Source organism: Camelina sativa, chromosome 6 (assembly GCF_000633955.1).
Source record: "Camelina sativa cultivar DH55 chromosome 6, Cs, whole genome shotgun sequence".
Taxonomy (NCBI): Eukaryota; Viridiplantae; Streptophyta; class Magnoliopsida; order Brassicales; family Brassicaceae; genus Camelina; species Camelina sativa.
The window spans coordinates 22895445-22907867 of NC_025690.1; the positions used below are offsets into that span (position 1 = coordinate 22895445).

The 12423-nt window shown below is 36.9% G+C and overlaps 2 protein-coding genes across 21 annotated transcripts in view; both read left to right on the forward strand.

The window, feature by feature from the left end:
* LOC104793044 (AUGMIN subunit 1-like) lies at nt 50-11324 on the forward strand. Of its 20 annotated transcripts, none has more exons than XM_019226761.1 (49): nt 965-1083; nt 1205-1273; nt 1367-1507; nt 1577-1643; nt 1729-1871; nt 1948-2038; nt 2121-2273; nt 2349-2397; nt 2482-2519; nt 2632-2798; nt 2892-2962; nt 3038-3118; nt 3293-3311; nt 3471-3562; nt 3655-3798; nt 3883-3949; nt 4034-4164; nt 4240-4328; nt 4420-4562; nt 4639-4687; nt 4765-4907; nt 5029-5096; nt 5190-5330; nt 5407-5455; nt 5529-5646; nt 5717-5796; nt 5899-5994; nt 6163-6399; nt 6476-6566; nt 6659-6811; nt 6889-6937; nt 7030-7172; nt 7247-7331; nt 7425-7557; nt 7679-7743; nt 7840-7908; nt 7985-8044; nt 8144-8239; nt 8427-8455; nt 8561-8613; nt 8725-8808; nt 8885-9132; nt 9216-9290; nt 9445-9634; nt 9715-9825; nt 10323-10446; nt 10738-10875; nt 10998-11100; nt 11232-11324. In XM_019226761.1, exons 46-49 carry the CDS (start codon nt 10369-10371, stop codon nt 11243-11245), a joined length of 333 nt encoding a protein of 110 aa, XP_019082306.1. In that variant the 5' UTR covers nt 965-1083; nt 1205-1273; nt 1367-1507; nt 1577-1643; nt 1729-1871; nt 1948-2038; nt 2121-2273; nt 2349-2397; nt 2482-2519; nt 2632-2798; nt 2892-2962; nt 3038-3118; nt 3293-3311; nt 3471-3562; nt 3655-3798; nt 3883-3949; nt 4034-4164; nt 4240-4328; nt 4420-4562; nt 4639-4687; nt 4765-4907; nt 5029-5096; nt 5190-5330; nt 5407-5455; nt 5529-5646; nt 5717-5796; nt 5899-5994; nt 6163-6399; nt 6476-6566; nt 6659-6811; nt 6889-6937; nt 7030-7172; nt 7247-7331; nt 7425-7557; nt 7679-7743; nt 7840-7908; nt 7985-8044; nt 8144-8239; nt 8427-8455; nt 8561-8613; nt 8725-8808; nt 8885-9132; nt 9216-9290; nt 9445-9634; nt 9715-9825; nt 10323-10368; the 3' UTR covers nt 11246-11324. The 20 variants fall into 20 exon arrangements, 6 of the variants coding, with proteins under 6 accessions (XP_019082306.1, XP_019082310.1, XP_019082309.1 ...); XM_019226765.1 differs by having other exon boundaries at nt 9596-9634; XM_019226764.1 differs by having other exon boundaries at nt 8885-9107.
* LOC104699382 (mitochondrial fission 1 protein A) overlaps nt 11470-12423 on the forward strand; it is a gene marked incomplete in the record, with an annotated part of 1872 nt that continues 918 nt past the window's right edge. Inside the window, 3 exon segments of the mRNA XM_010414695.2 lie at nt 11470-11637; nt 12044-12185; nt 12318-12423. Coding sequence (XP_010412997.2) covers nt 11548-11637; nt 12044-12185; nt 12318-12423 — 338 coding nt within the window.

Genomic DNA, 12423 nt, shown 5'->3' on the forward strand with positions numbered 1-12423 from the left:
TTATCTGTTTTTTTTTCGTCAACAAAAAAACAAAAAGAGCATTCTGAAACCCTAATCACTCCTGACAAACGAATCGAAGAACAGAAGAAGAAGAAGAAAAAAAACGAGAGACGAAAGAAGAGTGATTAGGGTTTCAGAATGCTCTTTTTGTTTTTTCGTTTGTGTGGTGTTGTAGCGTATCACCGACGCACGCTCCTGAGAAGCAAATCCCTATAGAGAGAGCCGTCTTCTTCTATTCTTCCCCTGACGACGTTCGTCTGATTAATCTTAATGTCTCCTTCACCGGTAAACTAATTCCTCTGTTCTTAACCCTAATCTCTCTCGTTTTTTTCCGTTCTTCGTCTGTGGTAAACTAATTCCTCTGTTCTTAACCCTAATCTCTCTCGTTTTTTTCCGTTCTTCGTCTGTGGTAAACTAATTCCTCTGTTCTAAACCCTAATCTCTCTCGTTTTTGTTTTCTTTTTTCCGTCTATGAATACTTGTATTGATTTATCTGTTTCTTTTTTTGTAGACTAACAACAAGGCTTGGCCAATCAAAGACGCTCTCGATCACAAACATATATGGTCGCTTTTAATTGTAAGTCTTGTCCCTCTTTCTTTTGTCTTGATTGATGTATAGATAGAGCCGTCTTCTTCTATATATTCTCCGACGGCGTTGCTTAATCGTAGTGTCTTCTTCGATGGTAAACTAATTCCTCCTCTGTTCTGAACCCTAATCTCTCGTTTTTTTTTTCCGTCTGTGGTGTAGCGAAAACTTGTACTGACTTCTCTGTTTCGTTTTGTAGACTTAAACTGGAGGTTCATCACAAACAAGTCTTGGGAAATCAAAGACGCTCTCGTTCACAAACATTATAGCTTTATTTGCAAGTCTTCTCTCTGTTTTGTCTTGATTTATAGTATTGAATAATATTTTCTTTTGATCTGAGTTATGTGACAACAGGAGGGAGAATTCAGGGGAGATCTAAAAAACGGCAACTCAAGAAGCTCTTTCATGTGTCCAGTTCAATGTACAGGGTGTGTGGATCCACTCTTCATTGCTGCTGCCTCTGGTGCTTAAGGTCAAAGTTTCAGAGATCATCAATGGTAATCCCTTCTACGTTCTTCCATTAAAATTTTCATTCCTTTATATGTTCACTCATATTGTTGTTGTTTATTTGCAGTGACTCTTTATTGCTTTGATTTTATCACTTGTTTTGTAAACTAGGACTCCCCACTCACACGGCTTGGCGGAACCAAAGGCACACTCTCGATGGCAAACATGGTAGCTGTTACTGTAAGTCTTGTCTTTTGTTTTGTCTTGATTTATAATATTTCTTCTTTTTCGAATCATGAATGATGATTTTTTGATTAAGTCATGTGAAAACAGGAGGGACAATTCAGGGGAGATCTTTAAAGGGCAACTCAAGAAGCTCTTTCATGTGTCCAGTAACTGGACTCCAGTTCCATGTACAATTGATGTGAATCCACCCTTGATTGGTGCTTAATATCAAAGTTTCAGAGATCAAAGGTACTCCCATCTCTTTGCTATTTATTTGCAGTGACTCTTATTGCTGTTGACTCTTTATTTACTTTGCAGGACTCCCACTCCCACGGCTTGGGGAACCAGAGGTACACTATCGATGGCAAACATGGTAGCTTGAACTGTAAGTCTTTTCTTTCTTTTGTCTTGTTTGATAGTATTGTCTCCTTTTTCGATGATATTTTTTTGATTGAGTCATGTGACAACAGGATGGAGAATTTAGGGGAAATCTAAAACCGACAACTAAAGAAGCTCTTACATGTGTCCAGTTCCAAGTATAGATGATGTGGATCCACCCTTGATTGATGCTGCCTCTGGTGTTTAATATCAAAATTTCAGAGATCATCAAAACGTACTCCATCTTTTTTATTTTCGATTACATTTTAGTTTTATATATGTTTACTCATACTGTTTTTATTTGTTTGTAGTGACAATGTAATGCGTGTATGGTCAATGTCAAACATGGTTGCATTGAGAACCAAAGGCACACTCTCGATGGCAAACATGGTAGCTGTTACTGTAAGTCTTCTCTTTGTTTTGTCTTGATTTATATTTTTTTCTCCTTTTTCGAATCATGAATGATGATTTTTTAATTCAACAGGATGGAGAATTCAGGGGAGATTTTGAAACGGCAACTCAAGAAGCTCTTTCATGTGTCCAGTTGCAGATACAGTTGATGTGGATCCACCCTTGATTGCTGCTGCCTCTGGTGCTTAATATCAATGTTTGAGAGATCATCAGAGATCATCAAAAGGTACTCCCATCTTTTAGCTTTTTGATTACATTTTAATTTCTATTTTTTACTCATATTGTTGTTATTTGTTTGCAGTGACAGAGTATTGCGTGTATGGTCAATGGCAAACATGGTAGCTTGAACTGTAAGTCCTTTCTTTGTTTTGTCTTGATTGATAGTATTGTCTCCTTTTTCGAATCATGAATTGTAAATTTTTATGTGACAACAGGAGGGAGAATTCGGGGGAGATTTCTTTCATGTGTCCAGGTACAGTTTCAGTTATTTGTTTGCACACTGTCAATGGAAACATGGTAGCTGTTAGTGTAAGTCCTGGGTTTTATCTTGATTTATAGTATTGAATGATAATTTTTATATTAAGTCATGCGACAACAGGAGGGAGAATTCATGGGGGATCTTAAAATGGCAACTCAAGAAGCTACTTCATGTGTCCAGTTCCAGATACAGTTGATGTGGATCCACCCTTGATCGCTCACAGGCCTTGGGGACCAAAAGACACTCTCGATGGCAAACATAATAGCTCTAACTGTAAGTCTTCTCTTTGCTTTGTCTTGATTTATATTATTTTCTCCTTTTTGGAGTCATGAATGATAGTTTTTTTATTGAGTCATGTGACAACAGGAGGGAGAATTCAGGGGAGATCTAAAAAAACTGCAACTCAAGAAGCTCTTTCATTTCAGAGATCATCAAAGGTACTCTCATCTTTTATTTTTTCGATTACATTTTAATTCCTTTATGATACTCATACTGTTGTTGTTTATTTGCAGTGACGGTGTAATGCGTGTATGGTCAATAATGAAACCAAAGGATTCCTCGTTGCAAGCGTAGTATTGCTATTAGACAAGCAGGTTTCTTTCTTTGGTCTTTTGTATGCTCTATGTTCGTTCTGTAGTATGTTCTTCTTAGTTAATTCTTAATTCCTTTGATTCCCCCTTTTTCTGTTTTTTCAAACCATTGGATTAAATCTCCCTGCCTCTGACATGGTGAAATCATGCTCTGTTACTGGATTCTGGATTTATCAGCTGATATACGATGACCAAGGTACTCCTCTTGTTGTGTGGATTTACCCTTTATTGCTGCTGCCTCTTGTGCTTAATATCAAAATTTCAGAGATCATCAAAACGTACTCCCATCTTTTTTATTTTTGATTACATTTTAATTTTATATATGTTTACTCATACTGTTTTTATTTGTTTGTAGTGACAATGTAATGCGTGTATGGTCAATGCAAACATGATATAGCTTGGAGAACCAAAGGCACTCTCTCGATGGCAAACATGGTAGCTGTTACTGTAAGTCTTCTCTTTCTTTATCTTGATTTATAATGTTTTCTCATTTTTTGAATCATGAATGCTAATTTTTTGATCGAGTAATGTGACAACAGGATGGAGAATTCAGGGGAGATCTAAAAAACTGAAACTCAAGAAGTTCTTTCATGTGTCCAGCTCCAGGTGAAAGTGGTGTGGATCCACCTTTGATTGCTGCTGCCTCTGGTGCTTAATATCAATGTTTGAGAGATAATCAAAAGGTACTCCCATCTCTTTGTTTTTCGATTACATTTTAATTTTTTTATGTTAACTCATACTGTTCTTCTCTAATTTTTGTCAACTAGGACTTCCACTCGCACAGCTTGGGGAACCAAAGTCACACTCTCGATGGCAAACATGGTAGCTGTTACTGTAAGTCTTCTCTTTTGTTTTGTCTTGAAATTCTCCTTTTTCGAATCATGAATGATAATTTTTGATAGAGTCATGTGACAGCAGGAGGGACAATTCAGTGGAGATCTTAAAACGGCAACTTAAGAATCTCATTTATATGTCCAGTTCCAGGTACAGTTGATATGGATCCACCCTTGAGTGCTGCTTAATATCAAAGTTTCAGAGATCATCAAAAGGTACTCCCATTTTTTTGTTTTTTGATTACACTTTCATTCATATATGTTTACACATACAGTTGTTATTGATTGCAGGGACAGTGTAATGCGCGTATGGTCAATGGCAAACATGGTAGCTTGGAGAACCAAAGGCACACTCTCTGCAAAATATGCTAGTTGTTACTGTAAGACTTCTCTCTCTTTGTCTTGATTTATAGTATTTTCTCCTATTTTTGAATCATGAATGTTAATTTTGATCGAGTCATGTGACTACAGGATGGAGAATTTAGAGGAAATCTAAAAACAGCAACTCAAAAAGCTCTTTCATGTGTCCATCTCCAGGTGGAATTGGTGTGGATCCATCCTTGATTGCTGCTTCTTCTGGTGCTTAATATCAAAGTTTCAGAGATCATCAAAAGGTAATCCCATCTTTTTGTTTTTCGATTACATTTTAATTCATATATGTTTACTCACTCTGTTGTTATTTGTTTGCAGGGACAGTGTAATGCGTGTATGGTCAATGGCAAGCATGGTAGCTTGTACTGTAAGTCTTTCCTCTATTTTTTTGTCTTGATTTATAGTATTGAATAATAATTTTTGATTTGAGTTATGTGACAACAGGAGGGAGAATTCATGGGAGATCTAAAACCAGCAACTCAAGAAGCTCTTTCATGTGTCCAGTTTCAGGTGTAGTTGATGTGGATCCACTCTTGATTGCTGCTGCCTCTGGTGCTTAATATCAAAGTTTCAGAGATCATCAAAAGGTAGCTCCCATCCTTTGGTTTTTCGATTACATTTTCATTCATATTTGTTCACTCATATTGTTGTTGTTTGTTTGAAGTGACTCTATATTGCTTTGATTTTATCATTTGTTTTGTAAACTAGGACTCCCACTCACACGGCTTGGCGGAAGCAAAGGCACACTCTCGATGGCAAACATGGTAGCTTGAACTGTAAGTCTTTTCTTTCTTTTGTCTTGATTGATAGCATTGTCTCCTTTTTTGAATCATGAATGATACTTTTTTGATTGAGTCATGTGACAACAGAAGGGAGAATTCAGGGGAGATCTAAAACCGGCAGCTCAAGAAGCTCTTCATGTGTCCAGTTCCAGGTCCATTTGATGTGGATCCACCCTTGATTGCTGCTGCCTCTGTGCCTAATATCAAAGTTTCAGAGATCATCAAAAGGTACTCCCATTTTCTTGTTTTTCGATTACATTTTATTTCATATATGTTTACTCACATTGTTGTTATTTGTTTGCAGTGACAGTGTAATGCGTGTATGGTCAATGGCAAACATGGTAGCTTGAACTGTAAGTCTTTTTTTTCTTTGTCTTGATTTATAGTATTGAATAATAATTTTTGATTTGAGTTATGTGACAACAGGAGGGAGATTTCAGGGGAGATCTATTGTAACGGCAACTCAAGAAGCTTTTCATGTGTCTAGTTCCACCCTTGATTGTTGCTGCCTCTGGTGCTTAATATCAGAAGTTCAGAGATCGAGGTACTCCTATCTTTTTAACTTTAGATTACATTCCTTTATGTTTACTCATAGTGTTGTTGTTTGTTTGCAGTGACAGTGTTATGCGTGTATGGTCAATAATGAAACGATGGGTTCCGGGTTGCAAGCGTAGTTTGTCTCTTGGACAATCAGGTTTCTTTTTTGGGTCTATTGTATGCTCTATGTTCGTCATGTAGTATATTCTTCTTAGTTAAGTCTTTTTTTGTTCGATTCCTCTTTTTTTTTTTTTCTCAGATAGGCCATTGGATAAAATCTCTCTCCCTGCCTCTGTGATGGTGAAATCATGCTCTGGTACTGGATTCTGGATTATCTGCTGATTATATTGCCAAGGTACTCACTTGTACATACGGTCTTTTACGCCAGATTTTATCTCTTATTTATGAGACGTGGTGGTTTTACATATAGCACAACTGATATGGCTGCTCTATGGTGGGTTAATTTAGTAGGCTATATATATACCTCATATATCTTACTTTGTTTATGTGTTTTTACTTGCAGTTTGAACTTGATTTGAGTTATGTGACAACAGGAGGGAGAATTCAAGGGAGATCTAAAAAAGGCAACACAAGAAGCTATTTCACGAGTCCAGGGAATTCAAGGGAGATCTAAAAAACGGCAACACAAGAAGCTAATTCACGAGTCCAGTTCCAGGTGCAGTTGATGTGGATCCTGGATCCACTCTTGATTGCTGCTGCCTCTGGTGCTTAATATCAAAGATTCAGAGATCATCAAAAGGTACTCCCATCTTTTTTGTTTTCGATTACATTTAAATTCATTTATGTTTACTCATACTGTTGTTGTTTGTTTGCAGGGACAGTGTAATGCGTGTATGGTCAATGTCAAACATGGTAGCTTGGAGAACCAAAGACACACTCTCGATGGTAAACATGGTAGCTGTTACTGTAAGTCTTCTCTTTGTTTTGTCTTGATTTATAATTTTTTCTCCTTTTCGAATCATGAATGGTGATTTTTTAATTAAGTCATGTGAGAACAGGATGGAGAATTCAGGGGAGATCTTGAAACGGCAACTCAAGAAGCTCCTTCATGTGTCCAGTTGCAGATACAGTTGATGTGGATCCACCCTTGATTGCTGCTGCCTTAGGTGCTTAATATCAAAGTTTGAGAGATCATCAGAGATCATCAAAAGGTACCCCCATCTTTTTGTTTTTTGATTACATTTTAATTCATATTTTTTTACTCAGTGTTGTTGTTATTTGTTTGCAGTGACAGTGTAATGCGTGTATGGTCAATGGCAAACATGGTAGCTTGAAGTGTAAGTCATTTCTTTGTTTTGTCTTGATTGATAGTATTGTCTCCTTTTTTGGATCATGAATGATAATTTTTTATTGAGTCATCTGATAACAGGAGGGAGAATTCAGGGGAGATCTAAAACCGGAAACTCAAGAAGCTCATTTATATGTCCAGTTACAGGTACAGTTGATGTGGATCCACCCTTGATTGCTGGAGCTTCTGGGGCTTAATATCAAAGTTTCAGAGATAATCGAAAGGTCCCATCTTTTTGTTTTTCTATTACATTTTAATTCATATATGTTTACTCAATAGTGTTGTTGTTTGTTTGCAGTGACAGTGTAATGCGTGTATACATAATGGCAAACATGGTGGCTTGGAGAACCAAAGGCACACTCTCGATGGCAAACATGGTAGCTGTAAGTGTTCTCTTTGTTTTGTCTTGATTTATAATATTTTCTCCTTTTTCGAATCATGAATGATAATTTGTTGATTGAGTCATGTGACAACAGCAGGGAGAATTCATGGGAGATCTTAAAACGAAGCTCTTTCATTTGTCCAGTTCCAGGTACAGTTAATGTGGATCCATCCTTGATTGCTGCTGCCACTGGTGCTTAATATCAAAGTTCCAGAGATCATCGAAAGGTACTCCCATCTCTTTGTTTTTGGATTACATTTTAATTCATATTTGTTTACTAATACTGTTGTTATTTGTTTGCAGTGACTCTTTATTACTTTGATTTTATAACTTTTTTTTTTAAACTAGGACTCCCACTCACACGGCTTGGGGACCAAAAGACACTCTCGATGGCAAACATGGTAGCTTTAACTGTAAGTCGTCTCTTTGTTTTGTCTTGATTTATATTATTTTCTCCTTTTTGGAGTCATGAATGATAGTTTTTTTATTGACTCATGTGACAACAATAGGAAAAATTCAGGGGAGATCTAAAAAAAACTGCAACTCAAGAAGCTCTTTCATCTCAGAGATCATCAAAGGTACTCTCATCTTTTATTTTTTCGATTACATTTTAATTCCTTTATGTCTACTCATACTGTTGTTGTTTGTTTGCAGTGACGGTGTAATGCGTGTATGGTCAATAATGAAACCGTAGTGTTGCTATTGGACAAGCAGGTTTCTTTCTTTGGTCTTTTGTATGCTCTATGTTCGTCCTGTAGTATATTCTTCTTAGTTAAATCTTTTTTGTGTGTGATTCCTTATTTTTTTTCTCAGATAGGCCATTGGATCAAATCTCTCTCCCTGCCTCTGACATGGTGAAAACATGCTCTGTTACTGGATTCTGGATTTATCAGCTGATATATGGCCAAGGTACTCCTCTTGTTGTGTTTTTGCTCACGTGTACATACGGTCTTTTTACATCAGATATTCTCTTATTTATGCGACGTGGTGGTTTTACCTGTAGCACAACTGATATGGCTGCTCTATGGTGGGTTAATTTAGTAGGCTATATATATACCTCATATATTTTACTTTGTTTTTATGTTTTTACTTGCAGTCTGAACTTGCTGAATCTGCCTGGCTCAGGTATCGACTTAATCTCTCTTGTTTCTCTCTCGTTTTTCCTTTTATTTTTCCTTCTGTAGTTATCGAATACTTTTACTGATTTATCTGTTTGGTTTTGTAAACTAGGACTTCCATGTACACGGCTTGGTCAACCAAAGACACTCCCTCGATGACAAACTGTAAGTCTTTTTTTGTATTTTTCATAATATATTCCTTCTGTTTCCTCATGTTTCATGAATGATATTTTTTTGATCAGTCATGTGACAACTCAAGCTATTTCATGTATCTAGTTCCAGGTAAAGTTGATGTGGATCCACCCTGCCTTGATTGCTGCCTCTGGTGCCTAATATCAAAGTTTCAGAGATCATCAAAAGGTACTCCCATCTTTTTGTTTTTCGATTACATTTTAACTCCTTTTTGTCTACTCATACTGTCTTTGTTTGTTTGCAGTGATAGTGTAATGCCTGTATGGTCAATAATGAAACCTAAGGGTTTCTTATCAATGGAATTGACACATGGGGGCGCCTACTCTTCCTATTAAGAGAATGTGGTTGATTTTTATTCTCCCAACATTGCATGTTGGTCATCTTAGATCACCTATCATCGGTGACACGATTACTCAATGAAGGTTGAAGTTCTACGCATAGGACATGTTTGTTACTAGGGAACACATGTTAGCTACTTTTCTACTTTTTTAGGTGATTACTTAATTGTCTTATTCCATTATTATTTTTATCAAACGAATTTTAACTGCCAATTTTTCCTTCCCCACCCCCTGCAGGCTGGCATGCTAATGGAGGAATTTCCTTGTTCAGCTAGAGCTAGTGCGGGTGTGACAACAATTGGACATTTTCAGGTCAGCTGCCTTGCATCATATCATAGAATCTCAAGCTTTACAGTTACTTTTATACCAATATTGCTTTATGTGAAAGTCTAAATCAATTCAGTTTTGATGGAGACTGTCAGAGGTGATTTTGGTTTTCCTTTTTTACTCTGAATCATGCTCTCAGAAAACCAGGATGGGTTCCAGCCAATTATTTTTTAGGTGTATTCCTTGGAGGAGATTGGCAAGCGGTTTAGAAGTCTGTATACTGATACAGTCCGCCTAAGTTCTCCTAATGCTGTCATTAATTCTCAAATATTTTGGCTTGACTTTTCCAGATGAAGATAATGCCACCAGACGAAGTTGAAAGCAAACAGGTAAAGGTTTATTTAACTCTTAATAAATTTGCTAGTTCAGTTACATTTTACCCTTTCCAGTCTCTACCATGATTTTGCAGAAGAATAAAGCTGAGGATGATGATGGAACGAGCATTCCGGTTCACTCTGCCTTCACTCTGCCTTGTTCAGCTAGAACTAGTGCGCGTGTGACAACAATTAAACATTTTCAGGTCAGTCTGACGTATTTGAAGAAGTAAGATTTGTAATATTAGAATCATATGGATTGAACTTTTAATATGATCTCACTGGTGCTGTACATGTAAACCTTGCCATGTTTTGAGGGGATGTTAAACAGATAAACTTTTCCTTTGAGAAATGACTTATCTTACTTTATCTGCGTGCGCTGTGACAGAATTANGAAAATGTGTATAGTTTCCTTGTAGCAATGGGAGACATTTCTCTGAGGAAGACTGGAGTGGAGGAGAAGAGGGCTAAAGCACAAAAGGAGTCCAATGCTCTTCTTGACTACACAAGGAAAGCGATACAGAGGCTAACATATTTGAAGAAGTAAGATTCGTAATATAGAAACATATGGATTGAAATTTTAATATAATCTCGCTGCTGCTGTACATGTAAACCTTACCATTTTTTTGAGGGGATGTTAAACAGATAAACTTTTCCTTTGAGAAGAAACTTATGTTACTTTTATCTGTTTGAGATGTTACAGAATCCTTGCGCAGCTAGAAGACGATGTAGTCCCTTGTGAATCACAGATGGAGAATTGGAAAACAAATTTGGAAGTAATGGCAGTGAAGGAGGAACAATACATACATCAGTACAAGAAGTATGAGGTAAACGCCTTCTTTTTTCAGGTTTTACATTCTCATTTGGTAATAGGTAAACCGAGAATCAGATATATGCAATTAGATGTGGATAAAGTTATTTTAGTAATATCATAAACACACACTCTGATAAAGATCTAGATCGTATAAGAACTGCAGTAGCTACGCATCATTATCATATGCTGTAGAAAAAAATGGTTAAAAAAAACTTCAGCATAATGTGAGGTTGTTATGATTATATGGAGGATTTGGCTCCTTGAAAGAATCTGACAAAGTCAAAATGTATGGTTATGATGGCAGATGTTACTCAATCGTGTTGGCTACAGTCCAAAGATCAGCCACAGAGAGCTGGTAGAAATGGCAGAGCACCTGAAGGAATTGGAGAAGATGACAAAACCTGTCCTTGATACTCTAAGAAGCTACCAGGATTTACCTCCGGTAATCTTCATCTTTAGTTCTCAAAGCCTTCATTGATCTGCATTATCAGTTTCCTATTTGTTATTGGTTCATTTGCTAGTCCCGGTTCACAGTAGATATGCTTACCTCATTTCTTCAAACAGGACAAAGCTCTGGCTGCACTAGCAATCGAAGACAAGAAAAGACAGTTTGCATCTGCGGAAAAGTATCTAGAAGAAGTATTACAATCAGCCCTTGAGACAAGCGGTGAGTGATCTTTTATATAAAACCTGAAAAATATTCTGTTTTTTTTGGGGGGTATATAAACGTGCAACTTGTGTGTTTGAGAGGCTATCCATTGCTTTGTAACTTTACCCTTTTTTACTCTCATTGTTTAGATATCTCGTGCTGAGAAGAAGACTAATGTAACAATCTTCTTAATGCCAAACTAAAGCCAAACCTATCAACAGACAACAGCAGAGAAAAGTCAAATCACTATTGTTCAGGGGCTATTTCCTTGATCAAACATAAGTATAGAGACGACTTTCTAAAAATCCCGAAAACACAGGGGTCGTATGACAATTAAAAAAAAAAAAAGAATATTCTTCTTCATCGAGAGTCAAGTCTTCTCTCCCTCTCTCTGTTGAATGAAGAGAAGATATTTTTAAGAAGTAATCTGTTGGATCGGCTCAATCTCTCAATTCACAATCAAAAATGGGTTCAATGGGAAATTTTTTCGACTCCGTTGGTTCTTTCTTCTCCGGCGGCGACAAAATCCCATGGTGCGAGCGAGATGTCATCGTTGTAAGTTTCTTCTTTCTCTGTGTTTTTTTTGTTTGAAAAGAGAAATCACCAACGAGTTTTACACAGCTGTTTTCTGGGGTTTACGAAATTAGTTTGATTTCTCAATGATTGCTTGTCCTTGATCGTATCTCTTTATTCGAGGAAATAAACGTCTGAACTAAGGCTTGAGTAATTTTTATGAATTGTGTTTGATCGAAACTAGAGAAACAAACCCTAAATGTTCAAAATTCTCGTAATTAATCACAAATGGTATCAAACTTTCCCGTGGAATTCGTTTATTTGCATAAAAATTTTGGTTTTTTTTTTTTGGGTCAAAAGTCATCATCTTTGTGGAACTTTACCAAATGTATGATAGCTTAAACATGTAAGATAGCTTCATGTCTTTTCTAATGCTTTGCATTTTAAGGGGTGTGAGAAAGAGGTGAAGGAGTCCACTACTAATGGTGACTCTGAAGATAAGAAGAAAGAGAGCATTATGCGTTTATCTTGGGCTCTTGTTCATTCTCGCCAAGCTGAAGATATCCAGCGTGGTATTGACATGCTCGAAGGTTTTACTTACTTCTTTTACTTCTATTTCTATTTTACTTTTTATCTTAATCTAATCAAAGCTTTTACCTTTCATGGTGGTGTTAAGTGTAAACTAGTATTTTGACCAACAACCCTTTTGTTTTTGTTGGCAGCTTCTCTAGCAACCAGTAGCCCTCCTTTGGAAGACCGAGAGAAGCTTTATCTTCTTGCTGTTGGATATTACCGGACTGGAGATTACTCTAAGAGCAGGCACCTCGT

Excerpts from the sequence above, each read along its gene's own strand:
- LOC104793044 (XM_019226760.1), top strand. The coding sequence starts at position 10,041 with ATGGGAGACATTTCTCTGAGGAAGACTGGAGTGGAGGAGAAGAGGGCT. Across the intron at positions 10,163-10,322 it reads AGGCTAACATATTTGAAGAA|AATCCTTGCGCAGCTAGAAG; the intron begins GTAAGATTCGTA and ends GAGATGTTACAG. Across the intron at positions 10,876-10,997 it reads GCTACCAGGATTTACCTCCG|GACAAAGCTCTGGCTGCACT; the intron begins GTAATCTTCATC and ends TTCTTCAAACAG.